A 17228-nucleotide genomic window follows, 5' to 3' on the forward strand; every position below is an offset into this window, starting at 1 on the left:
GGGATGGTACTCCGGACTGAATGGATGGGGCGTTGAGGGCAAGTGTATGCATTTCCTCACTCGGTCACACACTATATAAACAAATGAGCCTATGCTTTCCTCGTTTCTCTGATCTCTGACCCTATCAACTCAGGCAGGGAGCCCACCTTTACCGCTGCAGTTCTCCCTCTGCTCACTCATCAAGTCCTGAGCGTTAAAGAAAAGAAAAAATCAGAGAGCTAAAACCTCCAGCCAGCATTCCAGGAACCTCCACTCTGCTGGCTGCCTCCCACCACCCTCCCTTTCCTCTTCGTACTGCGCCACCAACAGCGGATGAGGGCTTTAGCTCCCGTACAAATCTGTCATTCTAAATTTGCAGCAGATTATGTTCTCTCCTGGGCAAGGCAGCGGTGATATATGATATGCAAGGCCGCTATTGATTGCCTGATCCGCCGGCAGAGGAGGGAGGCGAAATGAACTTGGAATGAACATCATGCCTCAACTCATTGTGCGTATAATACTCTACTTAATCCCACATTTTTCTGTGCTATGGAATTCAATTGATCAATCATGTTCCACTGATGGTACCATTTCAGGGGCGTTATTGCCATTCTGCTCGGCTGCTTGACCTTTTTTCAATGGCTGAGGCCAGAGGATGAACCCGATTCGCACCAAGAAATGGATCCATTGAGAGAATGGAATGAGCTGAGTGTAGATGGGAGGGTGTCGGCTAAAATACAGTGCGCTAACTTTATCTTTGTGTAACATTTTTTAAAGGAATCACATTTTTTATTCCCCACTAGATGTGTTTTTCCTGCTATGAGTTAACAGAATATTTTAGCTTCTCTCGCTCTTTTTTCTTCCTCAACAACTCTCCTGGGTGGAGAGTGCAGGCGCTGGCGCAGCAGCGGCATTGCTGCCGGTGGTACAGAGGGAAAATGGATTCATTAATTACCTCGTATGAGCTGGTCTGATCACAGAGGCCAGCTTGATCAATAGCAAGTGTTTGTCATTCACTACAACAGTGCATGCTTATTCCCCCTCACACACTTAAACTCTGGCCTGGCTGCTGGACACACAGATTCTCATCGTGATGAATAAAGAAATAAGAATTTTCTGTAATCTTGTCAATTGCAGCACCATAAAAACGTGGAAAAAGCCTATTTTGAATGCCGTTAATTGGCAGGTAGGTTAACAACATCGTCTTTAGTTCAAACATTAATTTAATCATTTTTCACTCCCTGTTTTTATGAATATATTTCAATGTTATGTGGATGAAGAAATGATTTGTCCATTAAAGAGAGAAATGCTTCACAATGTAAAACTTTCAAATGTTGCCATTAAAGGTTTATGTTTGACAGATATCATAAGATAGCTGCAATAAATCAGATTCATTCTTTGACAGTCAGTGTGTCAAGTGGAGTGTGAAGCCAGACTGTCAAATTGCATGTGTACGTGTGTGTGTGTGTGTGTGTGTGTGTGTGTGTGTGTGTGTGTGTGTGTGTGTGTGTTCTCTGTTTTTTCAAGCCCCTCGGGCGTCTCAGCAGGTATTCTCTTATCACTCCCAGAGCACCAGCTCATTGCATCTCTTTGTTTTAACACCGGTGTGTGAGAAGATAAAAACTAAAATCTCCTACAGTGATTTTTCCCTCGTGTTTGATCTGAAACATGCTCTCTTTGATCATCTGTTTGACCTCTTTGTGTACAGACGTTGAACATTTCTACTTTTTTTTTTCAAATATCACGGGGTTCTAACTGCTCCACACACACATTCTGTCACAATGGCCTCTGCGAAACAGTCCACAATGGCATCAAACGCTTTAATGTTTTGCCTCATCTCTAAGGAGGTTGTTTGAGTCCTGGAGTGGCCCAGTGGTACTAAATGTTCTTCTTTCATCTCACCTGTTCCTGTGATAAGATAACTCAACAGAAGACTAGAGGAGGAGGCTTGTTTAAAAGGCAAATGAATTCCTACACACCGCCCGGCTCACTCCATAAATCAATGACACGTGGGGTTCCCCAGATCAGAGGCTGAGCGTTAGCATATTGGTCCTGCGCCGATTGGTGGAATGATGCTATCGCAAATTGTGGATCATTTGTTGATGATCTTAAAAAATGCTGTTGAGCTAAGGAAGGGTGGAAAAGAGGAGAGAGAGAGAGAGAGCACAAACAAACGGGTATACCCAGAGGGTGAACACTCCTTCCCTGTAAGCTAGCTATATTTATGAAACCTCTGAAGCGGAGAGGAGAGAGGTGGGTGAGGAGGGGAGGGGAGGAGAGAGAGAGAGAGAGAGAGAGAGAGAGAGAGAGAGAGAGAGAGAGAGAGAGAGAGAGCAACACTGCTATGGCTGTTAAGATCCTGTTATGTTGTGGCGTGTTTAAGAGCTTTATTAATTCGATTTAGCACCGCCAGCCGATGTACCGAGTGTCAGCAGGCACAGTGATGCCTCCCTGGCAGCTCTGAGGCAGTGTCGATAGCGTTTTATTTATCATGCTTTGGTTCTGAGGCCAAAGCAGAAAGTTTACGGTAAAAAAAAGAAGGTAAAATATGCATCTTTAATAAGGTCGGTCATTTGAATCCGTTGTTTGTTTTTTAAATGAGTGACTGCAGGTTTGATTCTTTGTTGCTTCTGCAGACAAACACAGTGGATGCAACAAAAACAGCATCCGGACAGGAAACAGGTTTGCTAACAAGCACATTTTCACACTGTCTAATACGACTCTTTGTCCTCCATCTCCCTCCTCGGGACCACCGTCCCGCCGTTCGACATCCCCACCCCGTGTGGTGAGTATTTCTGGAAATGCAATTAACAAATCTCGTGCCTTTTCTCCCTCCTCAAGCCGAGTAATGTATCGCTCCATTAATTCTCAGCGTTGCGGCCCATAATTGACTTTTCTCTGACATGATTCCTCTCCACTGGGTGAGTTCTCCCTCTCCCTCTCTCTCATATATGGATATACTGCGACTGATCTTATTGTTTACAGCTGTACTTGTGGCCTCAGACAGTCATGCTGCAAGTGTTAAAATCACAAAGGAGAAGGGGTGATGAAAAGTTGAGAGTGAAGAAGAGAGGATGAGGAGGAAGGCATGTGCCTCCTACACTGTCCGGGCCCTAACGACGTCAGCCTGGTTCATGCTTCTCCGTCAGCTCCGTAAGGGACAGACACGCACAGATTGACGAGGCATTTTGCTCTCATACTTCTCCGTCTCCTGGGGAGTGTTGCAAAGCAATTCCCCGGCAGGACAACAGAGGGCGTAGCGCTGTTCTGTGGTATCCTGTCATGTATCGGTCCAAGATGGTGTGTTAATATTGTGTATATAAGAGACTATTAACATGGACATATTTGCCTCTCATCCTCCTCCACCTCTTCATGTGTTCGCCACCTCTAAACCCACGTTTCCTGTCATTTCCGTCCACAAATAAAACGCGTGCTGCACATCTTTTCACTCCTCCAATCACGGGAGAGTTAAACGTTCATGTTTTTAGAGTTTTTTCGCGAGGTATTCTTCAAGCTGCTCCGTGTCTGCCGCTAGTTATCCGAGGCTCTCTTTATGTTTTTGAGGGCGCAATGGCGGCGGTGTAGACAACAGCGGCGTCCTGACCAATCACAAGCTTGCGTTGTCCGTCTCGACTGACGGATGTTTAGAAAAGAGAGCTCGACTCCGTCCGTCCTTGCGGAGCTCTCCGGCAGGCCCGGAAGGACGTTGCGTGTCTCCGCACTGACGCAGACGGAGAAGCATGAATCAGGCTTTCTTGTCTCCATGTTACGCTCTGTGGCCCCTCTCAAACCTGGGCTTTTCCCTCCCGCACACACACCATCAGGACCATTATAATGCTCATGATTCCACTTTTTCTGTCTCACTCTGGATGCATTTGTTCTCTAAAGTGATCCGCCTTTGACTCATTGTCGTGGAGCAGCTTGACCAGTCAACAGGAGTACGGGCCCATGTTCAAATCCACACAATAACAGAGTTTAAACTCCAAACGGATCGTGTGAGTTCAAAGATCTACTTGAGAAAATCTCCTAAAATATCAAATGTGAGCGAATCAAATCAGAAGTTGTTCATTTTTTCTTTCAAACAAGGCTGATTTGATTCCGGTTGCAGCCCGATCGCTCTTTTGTGTCACGAATGAACAACCTGCTAGGCCATATTTCTTGTTCAACTCTCACACACTCATCAGCTCCTTCTACACTCATCTCACACCCACGCTACAATCACAAGTTATGACCTTTGCTTTCTCCGTGTAATTTATCACCGTAGCTCCCTACTGCCTGTCCTCCCCCAGAGCTCCTCTGGGCTCCATCCAGGATGTGGTGAGCCAACGACAAGAGAAAATTCACCGTCAGGTCACATCAACCTGACTGCAAACAGCAGCAAGGTCAGCGGCCAACGCGTCACACGATGCTAAAGATGGGGGAAAACACTGAATTTTCACTTAAAGCTGTGACCCCAGAAGCCAAAATTTGAAAATCAGTCAGTAAGCCACGTCAGGGAAACTTTTTGCTCAGCAGTTTTCTTGGCTTTGTCTTCTGCTTTAGTTTAAATGAGTGAATGAAAACTTGTTAATTTCACCACTTTACCATTAAGGCATTTGGCAGGAACAACATTCCATTCCCTGTAATGAGATTCACACATAAATCTGGCTATGGATAGACTTAGAGCAGGGTGTGTGTGTGTGTGTGTGTGTGTGTGTGTGTGTGTGTGTGTGTGTGTGTGTGTGTGTGTGTGTGGTGATGATGGTTGGAGGAGGAGGAGGATGTAGAGGGGCGCATTGAGACGCCCAGCACTGGCATAATTGGTATCGCTGCTTGCAGACATGCAAACCAATCTCTCCACAGATAGTTCTGAGAGTCTCTCTTTCCCCCCTTAAGGCTATTTCCTTTGTCTTTTCGATAGCTTGCACATCCAAGATAGAGGGAGGACAAGAGGGGGGTTAATTTGTGAATTAATAGCTTTTCTCTGCAGATTTGCAAATTCTTTTTAAATGTCACTGTTTTCAATGGAAAGAGCATCTGAAGCTCACAGAGTTACACACATTTCCCTGCAGAGGTGAGCGTCCACAAATCCTCAACAAAACTCTCAACAAGCCTGCCAGGACCCTCTTCGTCCTCCTCTCCCTCAAAATCCTCAGTCTTTCTCCCCCTTCTCGTTCTTTGGCTCCTGTGTCTCTCATGTCCATCCTCCCACCTTCCCTCAGAGCCGTTCAGTGTAACATGCTACTTTTAATTTGCAATAACACGTGACAAGGACAGATTAATTGCTCTTATGGCACCTCTGTCCCTGAGGTTCGTCTTACGGGGAACAGGTGTACATAACACGTGTCACACTACATTATCTCTACACCTCTGTTGTAATGGGGAAATTTTTCCTTCTAAAAGGGCAGCCACTGACTTCAGACACACCAGATGCACAACCCACCACCACGAGACAAACAGCACAATGCATTGTTGTAAAACACACATACAGATTTTATGTGTGAGCAGAATCGTGACACATTCACACTTGGAATGGTTGATTCACAAACATGCGACAAAATCCAACGACTAATTTGTTAGAAGTTCTAGAAAAAAGTGCAAAAACTCTCTTTCCCCCTTTAAAACATTTGTGTAATTACTGATATTGTGCAAAAACACTTTTGCTTATAGTTTTGTGCAGCTAGCTTAATAAGTTTCCATGTTTCCGTTAGCTTAAAGCAGCAATCCAGAGTTTAGCCTTTTTCAGGAATTATGTATGAATTTAAGAAGTGATCATTTTATTCTTTGTCTGTGATATAATGTTGGAAATAAGTCTCTTTTGTTTTGCTAAGCCTGACCCCTATGCTCTACGGGATGGGGTCACTCAGCATTAGCCAACAACGTTAGCCATCCACTTACATGCAGATGTCAGTCACAGAGGGTGTGCACGCATTTGCAAAAGTATCTAGACATGCAGATCCGGTGTGTGTGTGTGTGTGTGTGTGTGTGTGTGTGTGTGTGCGCGCGCGTGTGTGTGTGTGTGTGTGTGTGTGTGTGTGTGTGTGTGTGTGTGTGTGTGTGTGTGTGTGTGTGTGTGTGTGTGTGTGTGTGTGTTTGAATAAACAACATAATGTGAGAGTAATAATTGTAAACAAAGTGTTTTCTCTGTTGCTTGGCTAGAGGTAGGCATTCACAATCAGTAATCACTGAAGTAAGGGGACGGGCTTTAGATGCAATACATTTTTCCACCTCTAGATGGTGCACTAAAACACTCCAGATTTCTGCTTTAATTAAAAAAGTAAAAGTATGTTATTTTTTTCTTCCAAAGGCCAAATATTACAAATTTACAGGTAAAAAAATAGAACCAAAAGTCTAAGCTACAATTCATTATTGAACATGGAATACATGGAAAATGTGACTTTTCACACTCACTTTACCTTCATTTATTCTAGTTTCTCGGGAGACGTTTTACATTAGAAAACTCGTTCCCAGCACAGCTGAAAAGCTCTAAATCCTGGATGAGCAAACGGCTGAGAGGTGAGTAAATGTGGTGGGACTGAGAAAAGCAGAAGAGAAGGTTGTCTAACTTCAACTTACAATGTCCTACTTTCCTCCCATCCAAGTGGTTGCCACTCCAGAGAACTAAAGAGACAGAAACATAAAAGAAGGAAGTGGCCTGTTTTGATAAGTGCTTTTCCATATCATTTTAAACCATATCATTCCATCAGCCACCTTCAAAAGCACAGAAATGCACGCACACACACACACACACACACACACACACACACACACACACACACACACACACACACACACACACACACACACACACACAGCCCCTACCCTGCCTCCACCGGTCTGTTCCTACACCTGTTCAGGCCTCCACCAGGGACATGTTAATTCACAGGCATTAAAAAAAAGCCAATTGTTTGCACAACCGATAATCTATTAGCCCTCAGGCAGTGTGTGTCCACTCTCTTGCTCTGCCTAGGAATGAGATATTCTGGCTTGAGCTGGATAGCCTTCCACATAATCTTTGAGTGTATCTACATCGGTTTTCTTGCCAGTTTCCTGCTTGTAAACTAAAAAAATGTCCTTTTTTTAACGCTTGTGGTATTTTAGCATCACCATGCAATAAAAATATGATCCAAATTTAAAAATCCTCTGTGTATTGATACGTGTTAACTAATAATATTCAGCTAGAAGATCACAGTAGAGATTTTTCTTCCTTTTGTGGCATTATTTTAGTTAGAGCACGGAACAGCAGTGCTGATGTCTTGCCAGGGGGGGATTAGAGTTGCATGACAGCTATATGAGAGATCAGGAATAGGTCTGAGCATGGTTTCAAATAGAGCTGCAGCTCTGTATGGTAAAACGTAGAGGATACAAAAAAAAAAAGAGAAAAGAAAAACTGATTGAATCACACTTGCTCTGCCAGATATACCGCATAACAAGTCACTGGAGACGACACACAGAAACACTCTCGGCTGCAGCGCTGTCATAAACTTCTTCACACACAAGAAAGGAAAAAAAGTAGGACAGGAATGATGAAGTTGATTAAAAGGATGGAAAACAAAAGGGAACTTGTGTCTTCCTCACCATCATCCCGTTTCCTCTTTTCGCCATTGGAGCGGGGGATACCCAGAATGCCGTTGATGGAATAGGATCCTACGGGATTGTTAGAGGCACTGGTCACGGGAGGGGAGGCTGTGCTGGGCACTGACGATTAAAAAAAGGACAAGTTAGTGTGTGTCACTTGTGTGTTTTGGTGTTTTTCTGTGTCGCCTGATTGGCTCATTTGACTGGAAGCTCCTTATTTGTGCTCACCTATGGTATGGCCGGGCGTGGAGAGCGGCGTGACGGATCCGTCGGGGGATGGGTGAAATTGCTGCTGGACTTTGGTGCGGATAATCCTGATGAAGTGAACAACAGACACGGATCAATCAATGCTGCTTCTAGAGCGTTGAGATTTCACACCAAACCAACCCAGAAGAGACACTTAAACATCACACATCACGTCCACTTATGTCCGTGCATGTACTAGTGCTCCAGCGTTTGGGGAGCTTGTATCCTTATATTTAGGGCTGCTGTCACAGATAACCGATCTCTGGGCTTTAGGGCCAATCTCTGCGCTCCTGTGTGCAGCTGAATGGGAGCTGCCCCCTGAGAGCGTGGATTCAATCTAGCTGGATTCTAAGGTTAGAAATATGATAAAGTCCCCAAACCAGTAAGATGTGATGTGGCGGGAAAGTCTTCATTGCACTTTGGTCTGAATGATCTTGCAAACAAAGCATGAAATCACATCAATTCACCTCAATGATCAGCTTGACTGGCTCTACCTGGCCAAGTCTAATCATCTCCCTCTCCTGCTCCCTACTTCTCTCTCTGCTCTTTCCTATTTCTCCGTCTCTCAAAGCCGGTCTTTCTCTCCCCTTTTCTCATTTCTACTCTTTTCACTGCCCACTGTTGCTCCTGGACTTCAAAAAAAAAAAAAACCCATTTTTGTTCTTTCTTTCTCTGTTGAGTCCATGTGTTTGTTTCTGTCTGAGTTGGACTTTTTAGGAACGAAAAAAATGAAGACGTCCTCAAGGCTCATTGAGGAGTTTGTCAGAGTTCATCTGAGGTTATCGATTGAAACGCTCGCGAAATAGTTTGGGATGGGAGGAAAACCTGATTCAAATGGTGATCTACAAATTATATGTTGTCAAGATCTGGTCACTTTCTTTTGGTCAAGACACACACACACACACACACACACACACACACACACACACACACACACACACACACACACACACACACACCAAAAATGTTTTGTATTTATGAAAAAAAGCTGAAATGAGGAGTTTTAAAGATATTTTCTCATGTGTAAATTTGATGACGCCTTGAACTTAGCTCTGAGGGAGGGGCATGATCGCATTATGATAAAACTTTTTGATCGACAGAAGAACACGAGATCATTGATTAACAAGCACACCAACATGAATCCCACACGGAGAGCCCTCTTATTTAATGTGTGTGACAAGAACAGACTTGCATGGACTGCAGCTGAGACAGCCGGTGTCCACGTGTCCTCCACAGTGACTGAATCAGCTCTGAGTCAGGCAGGTAACATGTTAACTTCCTCTGGGGCAAATATGCACATCAGACTCTTTTCACTCTCCATATCTCATGTGTACCACACACACACACACACACACACACACACACACACACACACACACACACACACACACACACACACACACACACACACACACACACACACACACGCGCGCGCACACTATATGTCTCTTTCCTCCAGGCATGGGCAACAAAGACAGGAAGTCTCCACCAGAAAACACATATCAATATTTTATTTGAATTTCCCCACATCTCGCCACGACAGTTATCCCACCTCATGACTTGAGGGAGTCTCGTAAATTCAAGCACTTTGTTTTGAGTCTGTGTTGTTCCTATTGAATAAGCAATCTGTGCGGCCAAGTTAACGACTCTGCTGTTTGGCTGTTGTGTCGAAGCGAAATTATGCACCCTCCAAAGAAATATTAAAACCTTGATCAATATGATTGGAAGTTGTGCGGCGCCCAGGGTGGAAACTCCCCACTCAGACAACACAGCAACGTGCAACTGAGCCGGTGTGTAAGCTTTAATAATTAATGCAGGAAAAATGTGTTTAAGGCCAGCAGAGCAGAGGTCAGCTCCTGCACAGACCACCAGGAGTCTCCTGTTTTTAACTGGCCTTTATTCTTAAAATAAAATCACCGAGGCACATAAACTTTATATTCGTTTTTCTGTGTTGCATTTTTAAAATAGTTCATGCATTTTAAATCTAAAGTAACACATAAATAAAAAGGGATATGTTTACTGTTAATCATTTATCTGTAAAATGTGGTTTCTATGGACACACTTTTTATTTATTTTCTTACACGCGCCTAAATTTAATCACTTAGTAACACAAACAGAATGAAGTTGATGCAACAAAACCTGCTGAGAACCCTCAGCAACAGCCTCCTTTCCTTTTTCTTCCTTTTCCATCCCTTTCTGGGTAGAATAAAATTCCTTCATTTCCTGCATTTGACTGGATGTGTGTATGAGGCTCTTTGCAGCTCATTAAAATGTAATGCTGATGACCAGCTCTCTGGAACAGTGCCTCCTAACCAAAGTTCATCACTGCCAGGCTCCACGGGGCCCTTTCACTCTGCACACTCATGGGGGGTGTCACCAGCGTCCTCTTGTCTAAGGACACTTTGTCCACTGCTGTACCGCTTCACGTGGAAGGTGAAGGTGTAAAGTTTCTACTTCTTTATTTGCTTAAGTGCCGCAAAAACTCGTTTACAGTTCATTTATCCAGAGAGGGCAACTCTTCAGCAGCAGTGTAACGTTATTGTATTATACTAATACGACTATTATTATTATTAATAATAATTTTGAATTTCCAGTGACAGCTCACTGTCCTATAATAAAGACGCGCGTGCGCCTCTGGCGCAGTGTGGTTCGCATATCGAGCGGCTTTCTTGGGTATTTCCTTCTGCCTCTGGATCTGGTTACGAGCTTATCGATCGGTTTTTATCGAGACAGATGTGACTCTCCGCGGCCCCCCAGCCTCGGCTCTCCGCGCTGCCGCGTTCAGCAGGACCGAACTGCACAGGGGGGAATTGAGTCGCACGTGTGAGACCACCCCAGACAGGCTTGGCTGGAATTATAGGCCAGCGAGGACTTCCAGGAGTGATTTATCTTCTTTTACGCACCAAACAACAACCACTTCTCTACTCTTTGCTTTTAATTTTGATTTGTTTTGATTCCTTTATTCAGCAAATTTGTCTCCCTTTTAGAAAAAAAATGTTTCGTTTCCGGCGCGCTTTTTGGAACAGTTTTACGCACGCTTTTGGTGATAATAAAGAAGATGAAAGCCTACCTGTTGATGGATGAAACGCTGGGAACTGTGTCGTTGTCGCAGACCCCCTCGGCCAGTAGTCGGTCCCTTATCTCCCACGCAAACATGGTGGGATTCTGGCGCTTGTACTCCGCGATTTTATCCACAACTTTGGGCGTTGCGACCTTTGGTTTGGAGCCACCGATAACTCCGGGTTTAATACTGCCTGTTTCATAGTACCTGCATGGGGACAGGGAGAGCGTTCCTGAATGCATCCCTCCTTCTTTTAAACAACCAGTGAGATTAATCACATAGGTGAGGTTTTATTTGGAGATGAAGCTCCACCGACTTTCTGCAGATTAATTCTAGAAAGGTGGCGGCATGAATCCATTAATTAATCTTGGAGTGTTGTATGTGAGCTGAGTATCAGAAGGCGATCTGAGCGCATTTTAACAACAACCTGTTCAATTTCAACAGTGAGACGCACAGAAAATAAAACAAAAATAAAAAATAAGTAAATAGAGGTTTAATAGCACAAGTTTAAACTTTATTCCAGCATGCATGACTTGCTGCCATGTTAGAAAATGTTGGTGACAAACATTTAAAGTGTGTGAAATGAAATACCTCTGAAATGCCTTCTGATGGCTGAAAAAAATATATTTCAAAATATTATCTCACAGCATTTTGTGCTTTTTGTTTATTTTTAGGTAAATTAGTGGTGTGTTTTTTCTTAATCTGACATGAAGGATATATTTTTAATATTCACACATTCGTATTTGTTTTTCTACATTCTTTAACATAATATTTTTTCTGGATTTTGTTATAATTAAGATGCTTTATTAAGGGCTCAAAAAATAAAAATAAAAATAAAACGCAAAACGCTGCGTCTCAAGTTAAAAGCAATAAAAAGGGACGCAAATGACAAAAATGAGCTGCCTAAAAACGATGGCTGAGGCTGAGACAGAGCAGGGCGCGCATGTTGCAGCAGCTACACAAGATTGATGTTGGACACACAGAAATAGGGCTCTGCTGGTGGCGGATCCCCACTTTTACCTGCCGAGGATTTTGCTGACACAGCCGTGACTGACCCGTAGCTGTCTGGAGATGTCGCAGGGCCGGACGCCCTGGTGGGCCAACTCCACGATCCGCTGCCTCACCACGTCCGGGAGGGGTCTGCCGTTCACAAACACCCCGCCGAGCTGGTTTACACCGCCGTGCCCTGCGTGGGATACAACAGCAACGGGAGGGGGACATAACATTACATACCTGCAGAGGACGCGCGCTCAGAGGCGCGCTGCTGCAGCTTTTGGTGACAATATACTTAAAGACATGCGTAATAATAATAATAATAATAATAATAATAATAACAACAATAATAACTTAATCTGTATATTTGATATAAACTTCAGTCAAAACTTCTTTGTCTTTGAACATTAGACAATATTTTCCATCGCCTCCACCCAACACATGTCGCAGGTTTCACGTTTCAACCTGTTTAATTTTCCTCGCCACAATTATTGTAAATAATTAAAATAAGCTTTGATAACTCATATTACCAACGAGGATTGTGAGAAAGAGGGCGGATAAATAATTTAGGCAGAGTCCGGGTCTTCTTTACTCATATCATGTGGAGAAAAAAGGAAAAATATGGAGGAAATGTTTAAATGATCACAATTTCTTCTTCTGTTTCATTTATTTTTTTCATTCTGCTATTTGATGTGAAACGAGGCAGTGGGTGCACAAAGGCGCATGTTTACGTTTATTTACACACAGTGTGTTGTGTCTTTAGAACGACTTAACTCAGGCAATAAAAGCTTTGTATTTAAATGGAGGAGGATAGTTTCACACTTTAAACAAAAACATATAAATCACTTTTTATTGCCCTTTGTAAGAATTGTTTTAATAATAGAAAACAGGATAAACATCCTCATTTTCCACGTTTTTAGTAGAGTTTAGTTTAAAAACGTCCTATTATACCTATTTTCCCTTTTCTCTCACACACGTTTTAAAAGTATTGCATAATTTTATTGAAAAATATATAATTCGTGCATATCATGATGTCAATGCTTCCCAAAACAGAATTAAATTTAATTTAAAAGATAAACAATAAATTTCAATAATATTAACACGCACTGCTGGGAAAATAAACAAAGTTGAATTGCTCTGTTAGAATTAAAATGCATTTAATATTTCAGTAAATCTAGTTGCCTTTTGGCGTAAAAGTTCGCAATCATTGCCGTGATGATTGATGCCTTTTGTGCAGGAATCGAACCACATCACATTGATGTTTATTGTTTTTACATAAACTAATTCAGCATACTCACGGTGCATCGCCGAGAAGGGGTCTGCTTTGCAGTGAATATCCATGGGATAGCAAAGGAAAGAAAGGTAATCGACTGAGGTCGCCGTTTCGCCTCTGTGATGCAGCTTTAGCTGATATAAAAAAAGAGATAAAATAAAAAAGAGAGCTTTTCACGTGTAAAACAGTCCTGGTGGGAAGAGTCCGCAGGCTGCAGCAGGAGATGAGTTCTTGGAGCGACGCTTAAGTTTTTCCTCCTGTTAGAAAAGTCTGCAGAAGAGCCTGTCAGGTGCAGCGCATGACCCACGCGTGTGCCGAGCGCACCAGCCGCAGCAACATTTGGCTTTTACCAATTTAATGAGCGCGTTTAAAGGACATCGTGAGGAAATAGAAGCTTTGAGTCTCCACCAAATTTAAAATAAAGGGGGAAAATCCTCTCCTCTGACGGTGTGGACCGGCGGGCTCTGCGGTTCAATCAGATAGGGGCGGAGATGAGAACAACATGGACACGGCGGAGACAGTGCAGTGCGTCCCCCCTCCCTCACCTCCGGAATGGGCTGTGCCTGAGCGAAGCTTTGGGCTGAGAATGAAACCCCTCTCGTTGTGTGTCTGTTTCTAAAAGCTGCAGTCCCATACAGCACCCCCACCCCCACCACCTCTTCCTGCCTCCATCCCACAGATCCCCTTGCATAGAGATGGATGACTTGTCAGACAAAGGCAATAGATTCCAACACTTTGTGATTCGCTCACGTAAAAAAAATAAAAAATAAAAAAATAAAAGAACCTGCAGCTCAAATGAGGAGGTCCCTGCATCCGACAGCCAGGAAGGGGAGGGAGACGAAATGGGAAATGATGAGACTTAGGGGTGAGGAATCAAGGAAATTAAATGCGCGAGGGCTAGAAGAGAGGTAAGCGCTGTCAGGTTAAAAGGAAGGATGAAGCTCTTTTACTCGAGTGTAGCTTTAATTATTACATCTCCTCATTTGGCAACTTATTCTAAAAAAAAGGGAAAATTAACAATTAAAATAACATATGTTAGGCCCAACAAACCATCTTATTATCTGCTGTTTCAGTTAGTTTGGACAAAAAATATAAATAAAAATAGCGCATTTGAAGATATTTAATTTTTTTTTAATTTTGCTTTCAAATGAACTTATTTGTTGTGAGCTGAGCAGCTTTCATGTATTCCTCTCATTCATGGTGAGGAGAGTCCAGAAGAAAAGCACAGAGAGCTGAAGGCCATCATCACCATCACCTCCAGGTCTGTGTGCAGCTCTGCTCTGTAGATGGCGCTCATACAGTAGGTTACAGGCAGCCTGCTGCGTTCAGGCGCACGGGCAGGTGAACTGGACCGGGTCAAAGGTTGACTGTCCGACTGCAGCGAATTACAAACACGTCAGTAATTTGTTTACGCTATAACAAATATTCCCCCATAATAAAATAAAACAAAACAAATAAACCTTTTAGTTTTCAGATTGTTCTATAAAAAATGTTATTTATCAGGTGATTGTGTCCGCAGCAGACCAACATCCCGACCTCTGGTTGCTATTTAGAGGGTTATTGGACTACATAAACCGGTCTCCCTGCGTCCACCTACCTCTGGACAAGTTTGAGGACGATTCCTCTCGTTGTTTCCACATATTTTCTTCAGAGGTGGGGGGAAAGGAGCTTCTGGTACAATATGTAGCACCATGGGCTGTAATTTCACACGTCAGTGCACTTTTGCCCTAAAGCTGCTGCTATTTCGCCCACAACAGCCCTGTTTGCCCCCCGTACCTCTCCGCACCTCTACAATGACGTCCCCGTGTCACGCGTACAGCAAAACAAACGGCGCGATGATTAAGAAGCTGTTAGTCCTGACTTCAGCCCTTTTAAACCCCCCAACCACTGAGCAACTGATGCCATCAGTCTTTCTGATTTTGATTTTTTTCCTGTTTTTTTTACAATGAAAACCCTCAGCGCACTTGGCACTGTTTTATTTATTTAAAATCATTGAAAAAATGCACAAATGTGCAAACTTTCTGTGCGCAAATTGGACAATGTGTGTTTTCTGCTTTAGAAATGGGTTTACAAGGCCTTCTGATGAATAATAATAATAATGTTTATGAGAGAAGACGGAGGCGGGGGGAGGTGAGGATGATGAATTTCCATGCAGGCCCAAACAAATCTTTTCCTTCCGTTTTTTTTTCAAGCACATGGTCTGTGACGCGCACGCTCAGGTCAACTATCCATGATGCTGTTGTTATCTGAGGCCACGAAGGGGGTCACCATTAAATTAGCTTATTTAAACAAATTTATAACAACGTGCGTGTAGCTTAATGTTTGACTGCACAAAAAGTGCAAACTGCGTCACAAAAATCAAAAATTTCTCTTAGTTCTCCTGATTCAATTTCCCTTTCTTATTAATTAAAACACCAGCATCATATCAGGAGTCTCTCGCAGCATCCCACAATGATCTGGAGTCTCCTGACACCCACAGCCATATGGGTAGGCTCTGCAGGATATCAGCTGCGTCCTCAGATTGCCTCTTCACGCGCTGGATATACTGGGAGCAGATGGGTATCAATTTGACTATATTCTCGACACCACCGCAGATTGATTTTGCACTTGCTTTTATTTTTTTGCCATAATTAATTAGATCATTACAACTGTTAGCCATTGATCTTCTAGACCCGAAATTGAGAGGTGCATTACGTGCTGATCTATGGTTTCAATTAAACGGAATTAGTGGGGAAAGTATAATAATAATAATAATAATAATAATAATAATAATAATAATAATAATAATAATATAATAATAATAATAATAATAATAATAATAATAATAATAATAATAATAATAATAATAATAATAATATCATCAAATATATTGTTTTAATAAAATAAATATTTTACATTGAAAAACATTTTTAAATGGCCAGAAATGATAGAAAATAGCATTAAAATAATAAAATATATTACAAAAAAATCCTACACATTATTTAAGGTATTTCCGCTCATAGAAAGCCTGCAAACAAATGCTGACATTAGTGTGAAGCAGAGGCAGGAACCCCTACCTGATCGACCCGCGCTGTGAGGCATGGCTTTCCCTTGTCTAATGGTGCGTCTCCCCGATGCAGACCAGTAGATCTGCCCGGCCTTCTGTACTCCCTCCCCGGCTGGGAGTCGCCGTTCTCCCCGCTGGTTGTCAGAATCTTTGACCGATCATCCAAAACTAAACGGTTTAGGCGACAACAAAAAGAGGAAGCAACCCTGCTCCAATGAGCTACGAACTGATAAAGGAGCAAGAAAAAAAAATCAAAGAACACAGAGCAATGTGGAATAAATAATAATAATAATAATAATAATAATAATAATAATAATAATAGTAAAAGTTGAGGATCATTAGAAAATTAGTCTATAGCTAAAAACTCACTTTAAAGAAAGACAGCATTTTTTATATTTGGATACATTTGAAAAGTTTTTCGCTAAATTCCTATAAAATATTTCATACAAAGGTGTTAAGTAACATGTCACCTTTCCCTTTCAAAACTCCCACTCTCATAAGCCTTTACAGCCATAAAAACATTAGAAGCAAAAGTGTATAAAAATTATTAATCTTTTAATTTTTTGTTCTAAGTTAACAGTTTTAAAGTCCAGTCAGGGGAGAAAATACATCCTCACACATGAAACTTTCTGTGTGTATTTAACAGGGTACCAGTACACTAAAAAATGTATAAGAGAGAGTATAAAAGTTAGTAACTGGAACATTAACAGATGAATAACCAGTAAAAAAGCAATATTACAATATCCACAAGAACGACAGAGCGTGGTAAAGCTATAAAAGCCAACATTAAAAGATTATAGCGTTTCTATCGGCTATTTAACAAACATTCTGTATTATAAGACTCTTTACAGTGCTTGAAGTTCAGAAATGGCTATAAGGCTGCCACTGGACCAAGGACCTGTAATGGATATTGTAGAACACTTTATACTCAGCTGGAAGTGATCTGTTCCTTACTTAAAATGTCATTTAAACAGAGACTGGTTTGCTTTCTGCTTCTGGAGAGAGAGAGAGAGAGAGAGAGAGAGAGAGAGAGAGAGAGAGAGAGAGAGAGAGAGAGAGAGAGAGAGAGAGAG

General features: G+C 42.4%; 1 protein-coding gene across 11 annotated transcripts in view; it reads right to left on the minus strand.

The window, feature by feature from the left end:
* Window positions 1-13798, minus strand: part of pax2a (paired box 2a) — a 29648-nt gene extending 15850 nt beyond the window's left edge. For 4 of the 11 annotated variants that reach the window (XM_070542000.1, XM_070541994.1, XM_070542001.1 and 1 more), the window contains exons 1-7: window positions 13135-13798; window positions 11864-12029; window positions 11435-11455; window positions 10853-11050; window positions 7765-7850; window positions 7537-7656; window positions 6535-6579 (exon numbers count right to left, since the gene is read on the minus strand). In XM_070542000.1, the coding sequence (XP_070398101.1) occupies window positions 6535-6579; window positions 7537-7656; window positions 7765-7850; window positions 10853-11050; window positions 11435-11455; window positions 11864-12029; window positions 13135-13177 (679 nt within the window). In that variant the 5' untranslated portion in view covers window positions 13178-13798. The remainder of the gene's footprint in view (window positions 1-6534; window positions 6580-7536; window positions 7657-7764; window positions 7851-10852; window positions 11051-11434; window positions 11456-11863; window positions 12030-13134) is intronic. The other 7 variants (XM_070542003.1, XM_070541998.1, XM_070542004.1 and 4 more) reach the window with 3 other exon arrangements.
* Between the last annotated feature and the right edge of the window lie 3430 nt (window positions 13799-17228).

The sequence above is a fragment of the Nothobranchius furzeri genome, chromosome 12, assembly GCF_043380555.1.
Source record: "Nothobranchius furzeri strain GRZ-AD chromosome 12, NfurGRZ-RIMD1, whole genome shotgun sequence".
NCBI classification, from domain to species: domain Eukaryota; kingdom Metazoa; phylum Chordata; class Actinopteri; order Cyprinodontiformes; family Nothobranchiidae; genus Nothobranchius; species Nothobranchius furzeri.